The 11584-nt window shown below is 38.2% G+C and overlaps 2 protein-coding genes across 2 annotated transcripts; one reads left to right on the forward strand and one right to left on the reverse strand.

The window, feature by feature from the left end:
- Positions 1–473: 473 nt before the first annotated feature.
- On the reverse strand, positions 474–3053 carry LOC131156111 (receptor-like protein kinase ANXUR1). Its single transcript, XM_058109557.1, has one exon. It carries the CDS (start codon positions 3051–3053, stop codon positions 474–476), a length of 2580 nt encoding a protein of 859 aa, XP_057965540.1.
- A 1030-nt stretch (positions 3054–4083) lies between these two features.
- LOC131156787 (cysteine-rich receptor-like protein kinase 42) lies at positions 4084–8377 on the forward strand. Its single transcript, XM_058110741.1, has 6 exons — positions 4084–5044; positions 5405–5515; positions 5609–5959; positions 6306–6540; positions 6667–6811; positions 7319–8377. Exons 1-6 carry the CDS (start codon positions 4285–4287, stop codon positions 7649–7651), a joined length of 1935 nt encoding a protein of 644 aa, XP_057966724.1. The 5' UTR covers positions 4084–4284; the 3' UTR covers positions 7652–8377.
- Positions 8378–11584: the final 3207 nt, after the last annotated feature.

Raw genomic sequence — 11584 nt, forward strand, 5'->3', positions numbered from 1 at the left:
CTAAACCGAACCAATTATACAGTTACGTGGATGCATGTTGCATGAAACCTTGAGTCTTACCCAATTCAACTGAAAAATAAGGATTGTAGGCAAACGATTCCTGCAATTATTTATGTGGACAGTGCGTATATCTGTAATTTAAGAGTACCAGCTCAGAGGAAGTAAGGAATTGGTGAATAGTATTACGAAGTACACGTAAATGAACATAGAATCCCAGGCATGTATGAAGTTGAGTACTGTTTGAAACTCCTCCTGCAGAATACAAGTTGCTATTGGTTTGGCTAGCCTGCCCAATACATAATACTAAAAGATCAAAAAATAAAAAATAAAATGAAAGAAAGAAAGAAGAAAGACCATAACGCCAATACAAACGCTATCAGCTTAGCTTTACTTGCTCCAATTCCACGGCTTTCTCGTTTTATAATGTAGTCCATTACGCTGAGCCCAACAAGGGCAATGAAAACTCGATTTCTTTATCGCCCTTTTGGATTGACAATCTGTGAGAAGATCTCGCTGGAATTCAGGTCGTCTGATGCCCCGCTAATCTCGGTTGAGCTGCCAATGCTTAGGTTGTTCCTAAGATTTTCAGAGGTATCATTCTCCATACTTTGCAGATCCAATTTTACAGTCTCAGGATTTTCCTGCAGCTGGAGAGCAAACTCAAGGTTCCACAGCACATCACCCATAGATGGACGATCGATGCCTTGATCAGCCAAGCACTTCTGAGCTGTGTCGGCGAACTTCTTGAGGCACTCTGCCTTGATTTTCCCCTTGAGATGAGGGTCTATGATCTCCTCAAGGAGTCCCTTCCTCTGGCAATGCAGGGCCCAATCAGCTAGGCTAACTTGTTCCTTTGGGAGGCTTGCGTTTAGCGCTGGCCTCGCGCACAAGACCTCGAAAAGGACAACGCCGAATGAATAGACATCAGATTTTTCCGTCAATTGTTGCCTCCGGAAGTACTCGGGATCCAAGTAACCAAAGCTTCCCTTCACCACAGTGCTAACATGAGATTGGTTCATGTTAGGGCCTGTTTTAGAAAGCCCAAAATCTGAAACCTTTGCCACCCATTTCTCATCCAAGAGAATGTTTGTAGTCTTCACATCCCTGTGGATGATGGTGTACTTCGCACCGGTGTGAAGGTAGTAAAGCCCCCTTGCTGCTCCTATGCAAATCTCCAACCTTTGCTTCCATGGGAGATGGGGCTTGTTGGTCTTGTACAAATGCTCCCTAAGTGTGCCATATGCCATATAGTCGTAAACCAAGATCATCTCATCATTCTCTTCACAGTATCCAATCAGAGACACCAAGTGCTTGTGCCTCAACTTGGAAAGCATCTCAATCTCAGTCTGGAATTCATTTACTCCTTGCTCCGACGACGGGTTCGACCTCTTGATGGCCACTTTGGTTGTTCCATCGACAACTCCCTTGTAAACCTTCCCAAAACCTCCAACCCCAATCACCTGAGATTCATCAAAGTTCCTGGTTGCAAGTTTGATCTCGGCCAAAGTGAAATGACGGGAATTGCACGCAGCCTCATTCGAAATGTTGCTGCTGATGGTACTCTTTCCAGAGATAGTCGATTTGCTAACCGTTGTTCGGGAGTTCCCATAGATGGGTAGCCAATTAGAGCTCTGGGACTCGCTCCCGGGGACTCTTCTTTTCCTCTGGTAACTAACTGCTAGGCATAGAGCCGCCACTACCCCGAGAGAAGCAACTCCACCGATGGCACCAATGACTTTACCATTGTCTGTCGACTTTGTTTGTGCAAAAGACTTCGGTTTCTCAGGCTCAGCTTTCAAAAGCATCGACGAAGGCGTCGGATTAGGGCCTGCCAAGTTCCCTGCCGCATCACTAAGCTTGAAGATTTCCAGCCCATTCAGAATTGCATCATAGATCATAGGCTTCACCGAAGTGGAAGGATGGAGAGCCACCCAGAGCTGCTCATCTCCTTGCCCATCCGGGACGTACATTGCGTAATCTTTGTACACAGGAACTGCCTTTGATCCTGACCAAGCGATAACATCTGCCCGAGCCATTGCAGTTTGATTGTTGATGTATATATCGAACACTCTCTGGTTGATCTTTGTCATCTGGTACTCGCAGAAATGAAATCTCACAAGGTAAGTGAAGTTCCCATCAACTTGAAAAACCCAAGTGAGGTTATAATTCTCATTAATTTTTGGGTCCGGTCCCATAGACCTTGATGTCTTGTACACGTCCACCGGAGCTACATAACCCGGCATGTCCTTGTACTGGATCTTCACATTATTATCCGCCATGGAGGTGACCCCAGAGCTTGCCCCAAACAGATATGGTGAGTCATCGTACCAAGTCCTCGAAAGCTCAGAATCATTAGTAGGAGAAACGTACTGCCCTCCGACATTCAACCTGAACATTGTCTGCATACTCAAGCTCCCCGCTTCAACCGACTGGTCAGAGATACCCACCACAGTGGCTGCTTCAAACAAGTCGGGCATCGGAATCACCTCAATCCCATTAACGAAGGCATAAGCCCCACTGTGGGTGTTGGAATTAGGCCTGAAGGTAACATTGAGATTGTCAGAATGCAAGGGAGCTAAGGAGAATTCTCTGATAATGTAACCTTGTGTGAGAGCCTGAGCTGTGATTGAACTGCTAAAGTTGTTCAATAGCGTGACCCCGCCAGCCACGACAGAGAAGAAGGCTTCGTCGGAGGCGAGAGAGCTGTAAGCAGATGGGTAAAAATGAAGCCTCAGCCAGTAGCGCTTAGCGGATTTAAGAGGGAATTTGTACGTGGCTTCAGATGTGAAGATCCTTGCGGACATGTATGGGACTGCAGATGGCAAGGAAGGGTCCTGGTATTGAGCAGAAGCCATAATGGAATTGTCTGAAGATACGAGGTACTTGGTGTCTGGCTCCCATTTTCGACCGTTCTCATCGGAGCCACCATTGGCAGAGCCGCAGCTCAAGATCAACGAGTTTGGGGTCGAGTCTGAGCCCTTCAGACCAGAAACGGGGATGAAGACGACGCATAGACATGCAAGGGAGAACAAAACTCGAGCTTTGGGGTGCATGGCTATGGGAGAAACAAGGGAAGGGGCTTTATTTCGGCATACAGGAAAACAAGGAAACACAAAGGAAGAAAGGAAAAGAGAAGAGGAGAGGAGAGTTTTCCTGTACGCCTAGAAAAGAAAAGAAAAGAAAAGAAAAGGAAAGAAAAGGAAAGACTTACTTCTTCTTCTTTTTCTTCTTTTCTTTTAGGTTTGTTCCTATAGATTCAAATGTTCATGTCATCTACGGAGATTCGAAGCATTTGCAGACATACCTGGATTATTATTAATTATTACCCGGAACAGAGCCAGGCGGAAAGGGGGATGATCCTTGGGTTCTTTTTCTCGAGGTTGCTCTCTGTTTTGCCTATTGGCAATTTTGGGGGAGTGGTGAGAATGGGAAGGTGGTTGGAAATGGATGAAGGAGAGCGAGAACCGTCAATGGCGGAGTTGTTTTTGATGACTGAAAACGTTTGGATTTCCCTTCAAGGTGGAACTGCTGCCTGAAAATAGCTTGCTTTTGTTTTTGAATCAAAAACCCAATTCTGTTGGGGGGATTGGAAATATATATATATATATATATATATATATATATATATATACGTAAATTATCTGATATAATCTATATGTATATACACACGTAAATCATCTGATGTATATGGATATATATATATATATCAGATTATATCAGATAATTTACGTATATATATATATATATATATAAATATATATCAGATTATTTACGTATATATACATATACATAAGATGATTTACGTATATATATATATATATATATATATATATATACAAGTAAATAATACGATATATGTATATATATATATGCATATATATATATATATCAGATGATATACATATATATATATATATCGTATTATTTACTTGTATATATATATATATATATATATATATATCTTGATAATTTACGTATATATATTGCTTTTGTAATTTATCCATTTTTTATGGAAAAAAAAAAATAACCAATATCACGAGTCATCCATTCTTTCACAAACAGAAGCTATCTTCATGCATGCAGGAATGCGGAGGGGAGGCGCATCCAATTCAAACAAAGTAACCTCAAATTCTCACACCAATCTTCACCTCTCTGCTCTCCGATGCCGCAAAATCATTGGGAGAGAGAAGGAACCCATTTGAGCAAGTCATTGATTTGCTCCGCAACTTCTCAATTCCGGAACTAAGCTCCCCCACCAAAGTTTCCAATACTCATTTCAATTCAATGCGCTTTTCGGCCCTAATCCATCGAATTCTCGCATGGGTCGTCGTCTTCTCCTCAATTTTCTTCGTCTCTCACTCCCTCCCCGAGAATCGAACCGCTGAAGCCCGACTTTTCTGCGGAAAATCGCAGTTTCCAGCCGCATTTGCCGACAATTTGAAGGAAATGATGGAAGTCCTCTCCCTCCAGATCTCACTTCAACACTGGGGAACTGCTTCGATCGTCTCGAATCCGCAGATGTTCGGCCTCGCCCAATGCCACGAGGATCTCTCCGCGCAGGATTGCCAGCTCTGTTTCGTCAAGAGCAGGAACAAGCTCCCCCGATGCCTCCCCTCCAATTCGGCCCGCATGTACCTCGATGGATGCTTTCTACGCTACGACAATTACAGCTTCTTCTCTGAATCAGTCGACCGCGTCCACGACTTTGTGCGCTGCGAAGAGGATTTGGGCTTCGTGGACAGAATCACGAGGGGGAAGTTTAACAATTCGGTGGACGAAGCGCTGGAGAATGTGACAAAGAAGGCGGTGCAGAGCGGCGGATTTGCGGTGGCGGAGGCGAGGCACGATAACTCGGCGCCCGCGTACGCGCTGGCGCAGTGCTGGAACTCGGTTAGCGTGGAGGATTGTGAGTATTGTTTCGGCAATGCAACCGCTGGGTTGATGACGTGTTTACCTCGCTTGGGAGGGAAGGCTATGTATGCTGGGTGTTATTTGAGGTATTCTTCATCTAAATTTTTCGACGATGACTACCAGTCTGACACCGGTATCTCTCTCTCTCTCTCTCTCTCTCTCTCTCTCTCCAACTTAATTGAATTGGGTTTTGCATTGATTTTCACTTTTTCGTAGGTTTCGGAAAGATTAAAAATTTGCTTGCTTGTAAAGAAATGGTTTCCAGTAGATGTTTTGGGAAGATTAAACATTTGGTTGATTATGCAGAAATGGTTTTCAAATATATGATTTTGTAGGTATTTTTACTAATTGTTGCGGTCATTTGTCAACTTTCAATCTAGTTCTTCTGTTTATTATGTGGAATAAAGTGGAGGTAGAATGAACCTGGAAGCATGTGATCTCTGTTCTGTTTGGTGTATACCTTGACAGATTTTCTGTGTTTCTTGTTTTAAAGCACCGCCGCCTGTAGGCATCTTTGTTGTTGTTGTAGTAGTGGTGATCTTGTCTATGATCATTGTCTGTGGAGTTTATCTTCATCGTACAAAATTGTCGAAGGCCAGAACAGGTACGGCTCCTTAGAAGACATTATTCCCGCAAAATCTTGTCCAGAATTTGTATGAATTGTAATCTAATACCATGTTTTCTTACATCTGCTTAGAACCCAAGAATCACATTCCAGGTCCAACCGAAGTAATCAACCCTAAAGTGAATTTTCCTTACGAGGTACTTGAAAAAGCAACTGAATTTTTTGATGCCTCAAGGAAATTAGGCCAAGGAGCAGCTGGTTCTGTGTACAAAGGCACTCTCCCTGATGGAACTATTGTTGCTGTGAAGAGATTACACCATAGTATTCGACAATGGACAGATCACTTCTTCAATGAGGTACATTTGGTTGAAAGAATTCGACACAAGAACCTTGTGAGGCTTTTGGGTATGAGCATCGAAGGTGCAGAGATGCTTCTGGTCTATGAATATGTACCAAACAAGGGCCTTGATCAATTCCTTTTTGGTAAATATCCAAATATAAACTCCTAGTCATGCTTGTTTAGCCTCATTTCAGCACTTTTTATTCTATTTTCTCCATTGTTCATTCTGCCATTCCATTAAGTTTCCCATTTCTAGAAGTGTTCCCAGTGCTTCTTATGCCCAATTCCTAGAATAATTATTATGATTGTGTATTTATTCTTCTCAAAATTTAAACTGCTTCACCTTTTTTTCTAAAGTAAATGAAATCTATACAACTTTAAGATGTATTTTAGATGGGAAAAGAACATAAAATGGTGACATATCACTTTGCTCTCTAGCTAGCCTCTATCATGCCTGCTACATGACAAGAAAACTCTCATTGCCTGCAGATAGGAACATGAACCCATTTCTAAATTGGCAGCAGCGATTTCATATCATCCTGGGAATAGCAGAAGGGCTTGCACATCTTCATGGAGGCTCTGCAAAAAAAATTATCCATAGGGACATAAAATGCAGCAACATTCTCCTTGATGAGAATCTTACCCCAAAAATTGCTGATTTTGGACTTGCCTGCTGCGTTGCATCTAATAGGCCTTGTGTTCTCTCTCATGTTGCAGGGACACTGTAAGAAGAGATTGTTCTCCAGTTCATTTTGTCTTGCCTTTTATATGTATTCTTATTCATTTAAACATTCTGAAAATTTCTATAGTTTTTGTGAAATGTGGTGTGTGTTTTCTTTTTGGGCAACAGGGGTTATATGGCTCCGGAATATCTTCTTCGGGGACTACTAACGGATAAAGCAGATGTTTATGCTTTTGGGGTGCTGGTTCTTGAGATTGCTACTGGTAGAAAGAACAGCATTTACATGCAGGGGACTGGTTCAATTTTGGAAACTGTAAGACTCATATTCTTTTTTGGTTTATTAAATTTGATTTTCCACAATAGCATTTAGTGATCTGCTTACCAACATGATGTTTTTTTCATTTCTTTTAAGTTCTTAGAGATATAAAAGGTTTAAAATAGCGTGTAATCTGGACCCTATATTTTGGACACTGGTTTTGCAAAATTAAGATCATGTTCCAATTGCAACTGGGTATTGTTGATGGTATGTGCCTGTCAAAAATTAATTGGATAAATGCTATTACAATGTGAAACATTCATATCTTGGTTCAACAAAGAATTGTTATTATTCTAACTGCTTAGGATAGGCTAAATGCACAATGCTTCACCATTCTGCTCTATCTGGGGAAGGTCTTTGAATCATATGATTTAGCACTGCAAGTTGTTCTTTTATTTGTTTATGCGCTCACACAGACATGCACGCACACACCCTACGTGGGATCTGTATTTTGGTGGGTTTAGCACTTGACAACCTTCCTTTCCCTTGTCCTCGTGGTATCAGGTTTGGAAAGATTACCGGTCAGATCATGTTGCTCAGTCTGTTGACCCATGCTTGAAAGGTGACTTTCCAGTGCAACAAGCATCAAATGTGCTTCAAATCGGGCTACTGTGCACACAAGCTCCCATTGCTTTAAGACCATCCATGTCTGAAATAGTTGAAATGCTAGTCAATGAAGGCTGTCAGATCCCTCCACCACAGGAAGCCCCATTCCTGAATGCAAGTGTGCTATTTATGGATGATGGCTCCAAATCTTCTTTTATGATGGCCCTCAGCAAGCATTCCACAGCTGAAGTGCAATCTACGCACACCGACAAGTCCTCTCTTGAGGAGTAATGAATATGGTCCAAAAACGAATGATCACAACATCTGTGTCAAGGTGGATTCTACTCGGGTTTGCTAAAGGCAAAAACTCATTATAGCAGACACGGGAGGGCAGGGCAGGCCTGGAGATTTATCTTTGCAGAGGCAGGAAATGGGTGTGTAAGGATCCATTGGATGCGAAAGTAATCAACTAAAGCCCCTCCCCTCGGAGTTTGCAAGTTTCAATGATCATGGGGGAGATGGAAATGAAGCTAATGAAATGGGGATTGGGGGAGGTGTTAAAGCTTCAATGAGGTATATGGAAATGAAACCATGGACTGTAAAATGCACATAGGATCCAAAATTCAGCCGAGACAAATAAACTAATGATTGTGGGCGAGGAGAGCAGGCTTTTTGCGCCTAAATGATTGCCCGGGGCTTATGGCTGATTCGGGGAATGTAGGTGAGAGATTCTTTACATTTTTCCCCTTAATTTTTCCCTCTAATATTCCAGCTTTTTTTTTTTTCCCTTGGTTTCTTTTGTTTCATTCCTCTCTTTGATATACCATTACAGGGAAGGACACTTCTTCTGAGAAATAAATAGAAGTGGCTAGTCCATACTAGCAAGTGGGAATTGCCAAATTCTGTATGTAACTGTATGCAATTCGTTGTCTTTAGACAATGTGCCAAAGTCATATCCCCTGCGAATTGCAGTGGTAGTATTAGTAGAACTAAATCACTAATGGAGCTTCTTTCTAATAGTTATTTTTCTGTTGATATTTTAGTGAGGAAATTTAATAGATGGTTATAAGATTCAACAGGCAAATGTAGTTGAGATGTGAATGTTAAAATTGGTAAAATGAACATAAATACCTCACAGTAAGTTAGAATATCTGCCTGCTGTATTTAATTTTACTACTAATCAAGGTCTTAAGTATCATTTATCCCATTTCTATTCATTGTTGTCCCATCTATCTATCCATATATTTTCTCTGAAATAGGGAGGGACACGTGGCAGCTTCAAGATTTTTCAGCCAATTTTGTTTTCTTCAGTTTTTGATTTTTTTTTTTTACCTTATGTTCTCATGTATAGTCCTCTGTGGTACCAGCTCTGAAAATATTTAATAATATTATCCTTATTATTAAATAGGCTAATGCAAATTTTAAATTATACTAATGTATATCTTATAACTATTAATATAGCATTTTTAGACATTAAAAATTGAAATTATGTACCTATTTGCAAATAGATTCTACATTATTATAAAATTATATATTCAATTCGTTAAATTTTAGAGGTTGGTACTGTTGTTAAGATAGTATATATTAACAATATATAGATCAAAAGAGTAAATTATAGCATATCTGATTTATATTCAATTATTAGTATAATTTAATAAATATAAATCGCAAAACCATCAAATTGTTGTGGTTAATATTTTCAAAATTCAACATTCTAATAAATTGTGCAATGACCCTAACATGAAAATTACTTTATTACTAAAAAAATACTTTACCAAATACAAGTTGGCTTTAATTACGTATACATTTAATCATAATATATATTTTTAGATATTATATTTTTGTTTAAAAATACTTGAATGGAGAAATGAATATAAAATCATCACTTTACAAAATATTGAAATATAAAACTAATGCAAAACCAAAAAAATAAAAAATGACATCATGAACCAACCCATAAGAGTACAATACTTCTTTTGACAATATGACAGCTCTCTTAGGTCACATCAATTTCGTATAATACCCTCTTTTTGTAATACTTATTTTTAAGAATAGAGTAGTTATGATAAAAGAATTTGATAATTTATCTATATATATATATATATATATATATATGTAAATTATCCAATATATATATTTTCGTTTCCTTGAAAAATCTTTTGAAGAAGAAGATCATTTGTCTCTTCTGATAAGAGGCTTGGAGGTGTAGGCTTTTTGTAATAAATTCTTTGACTTTGACTCTTCCAGTCTTTGATTTTATTGATTTCAAAATCTTCATTGTTTGTGAAACTTGATTCAAGAGCATTAATTGCTTCTTCTTTTGATATCATATTGATTTTGAGGTTGGAGGTCTTATTAACAAGTTCATCAATCTTTTTAATAAGATCATTTTGTTTTTCAAAATTGAAATCCTTTAAACTTTTGTCTAATGTATTAAAGGGTATGGATCTTTTAATCTTGCTTTTGACTTGCTAGTTTCTCCTTTTTCGTAAGTACTATTGTTTTTTTATTTCTGTAAGATTTTTAAGATGTTCTTCGATCCTTGTTGTTTGAGCAGCCATTGTTCTTAAGATTTGTTTTATATAATTGTTTTGACTAATTAATTGATCAATATCAGTTTTCCCTTTTGCCTCTTTGAATGGTGAGGCAATAACCTCTTTTCCTTTATAATTAAATTTGATTGAGTTTTCTGGAGGATGAACTGATTCGACATAACAATTATCAAAAGTTTTCCAATTCTTTTTGCAATCTTGAATTACATTAATTGATTGTCTTTCTTTGACAAATTTGAAGAAAGGGATATTCTCTTCAATTCTTTCCATTTCTTTGAACCATTCTGCCTTTATTTCTTCTCTTACTTTTTCATTAAATTTTTTGAAGAATAAAATCCTGTTCTTTTTATTAAGTTCATGATAAAAATCTTTTCGAATCATCTCCATATTTGGTTTAAATTCTTGACTTAAAACCATGATGTTTTTCCTTTGGTTTTCTTCTTGAAGAATTTCTCTTTGATCTTCTGTTAAAATTTGAGATTCGGTTGGAGAGTTTGACTCAGAGATTTCTTGATAATAACCTTGGTGTATTTCTGAACCAAAATCAATTCCTTTAAGTTTAAGATTACTACTTGGTTCAACATATGAATAAAAACTTGAAATACTTTTTCTTCCTAAATCTATTGATTGTCTTGAAGATTGACCAACACTTTTGTATCTTATTAATAATGATTGAAAGTTGATTTTAACATTCCCACTTTCATCTTGAGTAATTTTTGTAGCAACTGTTTTTTGAATATTTGGAATAATTTCATGATCAGTTTCATTTAAGTTGTTGAATTCCCAATCTCCTCCGGCTTGAATCTCATGCCATAGGAGTTTCTTGGGATGAGATACTAAGGAATTTCTGTTAAAATTTGCTTGAAGCATAATTGTTTCTCCTTTTTCACTTGTTTGAAGTGAATTAGGTAAAATGGTTGAAGTTGTTGCTTTGTAATAAACTCTATAAATCATTTCAAGGTTTGAACTTCTTGAATCTATGTCGTAACCTTTGGTTTGAATATCAAGTGTTTAAAGCTTGTATAATGATTTATCTTGAAGATTTGCCCTAATGTTTGGATAACATTCAAAATAAATTGGACCTTCTGCAATATTTGATTCTAACATGCCTAATAGTGAATCATTGAACTCATAATGCCTGACATCACGAAGAACAACACAAACGGGTTTGTTAAGGTCTGCTCTTGTTAAAGGGAATAATCATACTTGGACCATTCCAATATGAATCCTATCATATTTTGACCTAAGGGGCTCTAGATCTTCTAAATCTAAAAGTCTCTTTTGTTGTCTTGCTTCATTAGTAAATAAATATATATATATATATATATATATAATTTTGAATATGACAGGGAGTGCAATTATTATACTTTAGTGGTATGAATTATAATTAACGTAATTAAGGATAAATTCGGGTCGAATTAGGAATTCTTAATTACGTGAGAAGCCCTAATCATATTTGCCCAGAAATCCCTGATGTAACCTATATACACACGCTCCATTCAGCAGCTAAGAGAGATGAAAAAACTTTCACAGAGGCAAACGTTTTTGTGAGAGAAGAAAACCCTAGCAGCCACTTACGAGTCCACTCTCTCAGGAGTAAGGCGTGTGTAAGGAATACAGTAGAAGATTTCTGATCGTTTTCAAAATCTCATTTTCATACTTGCAGATTCGG

This window comes from Malania oleifera, chromosome 5 (genome assembly GCF_029873635.1).
Source record: "Malania oleifera isolate guangnan ecotype guangnan chromosome 5, ASM2987363v1, whole genome shotgun sequence".
NCBI lineage: Eukaryota > Viridiplantae > Streptophyta > Magnoliopsida > Santalales > Ximeniaceae > Malania > Malania oleifera.

Excerpts from the sequence above, each read along its gene's own strand:
- LOC131156111 (XM_058109557.1), bottom strand. The coding sequence starts at position 3,053 with ATGCACCCCAAAGCTCGAGTTTTGTTCTCCCTTGCATGTCTATGCGTC.
- LOC131156787 (XM_058110741.1), top strand. The coding sequence starts at position 4,285 with ATGCGCTTTTCGGCCCTAATCCATCGAATTCTCGCATGGGTCGTCGTC. Across the intron at positions 5,960-6,305 it reads CCTTGATCAATTCCTTTTTG|ATAGGAACATGAACCCATTT; the intron begins GTAAATATCCAA and ends CATTGCCTGCAG. Across the intron at positions 6,812-7,318 it reads CTGGTTCAATTTTGGAAACT|GTTTGGAAAGATTACCGGTC; the intron begins GTAAGACTCATA and ends TCGTGGTATCAG.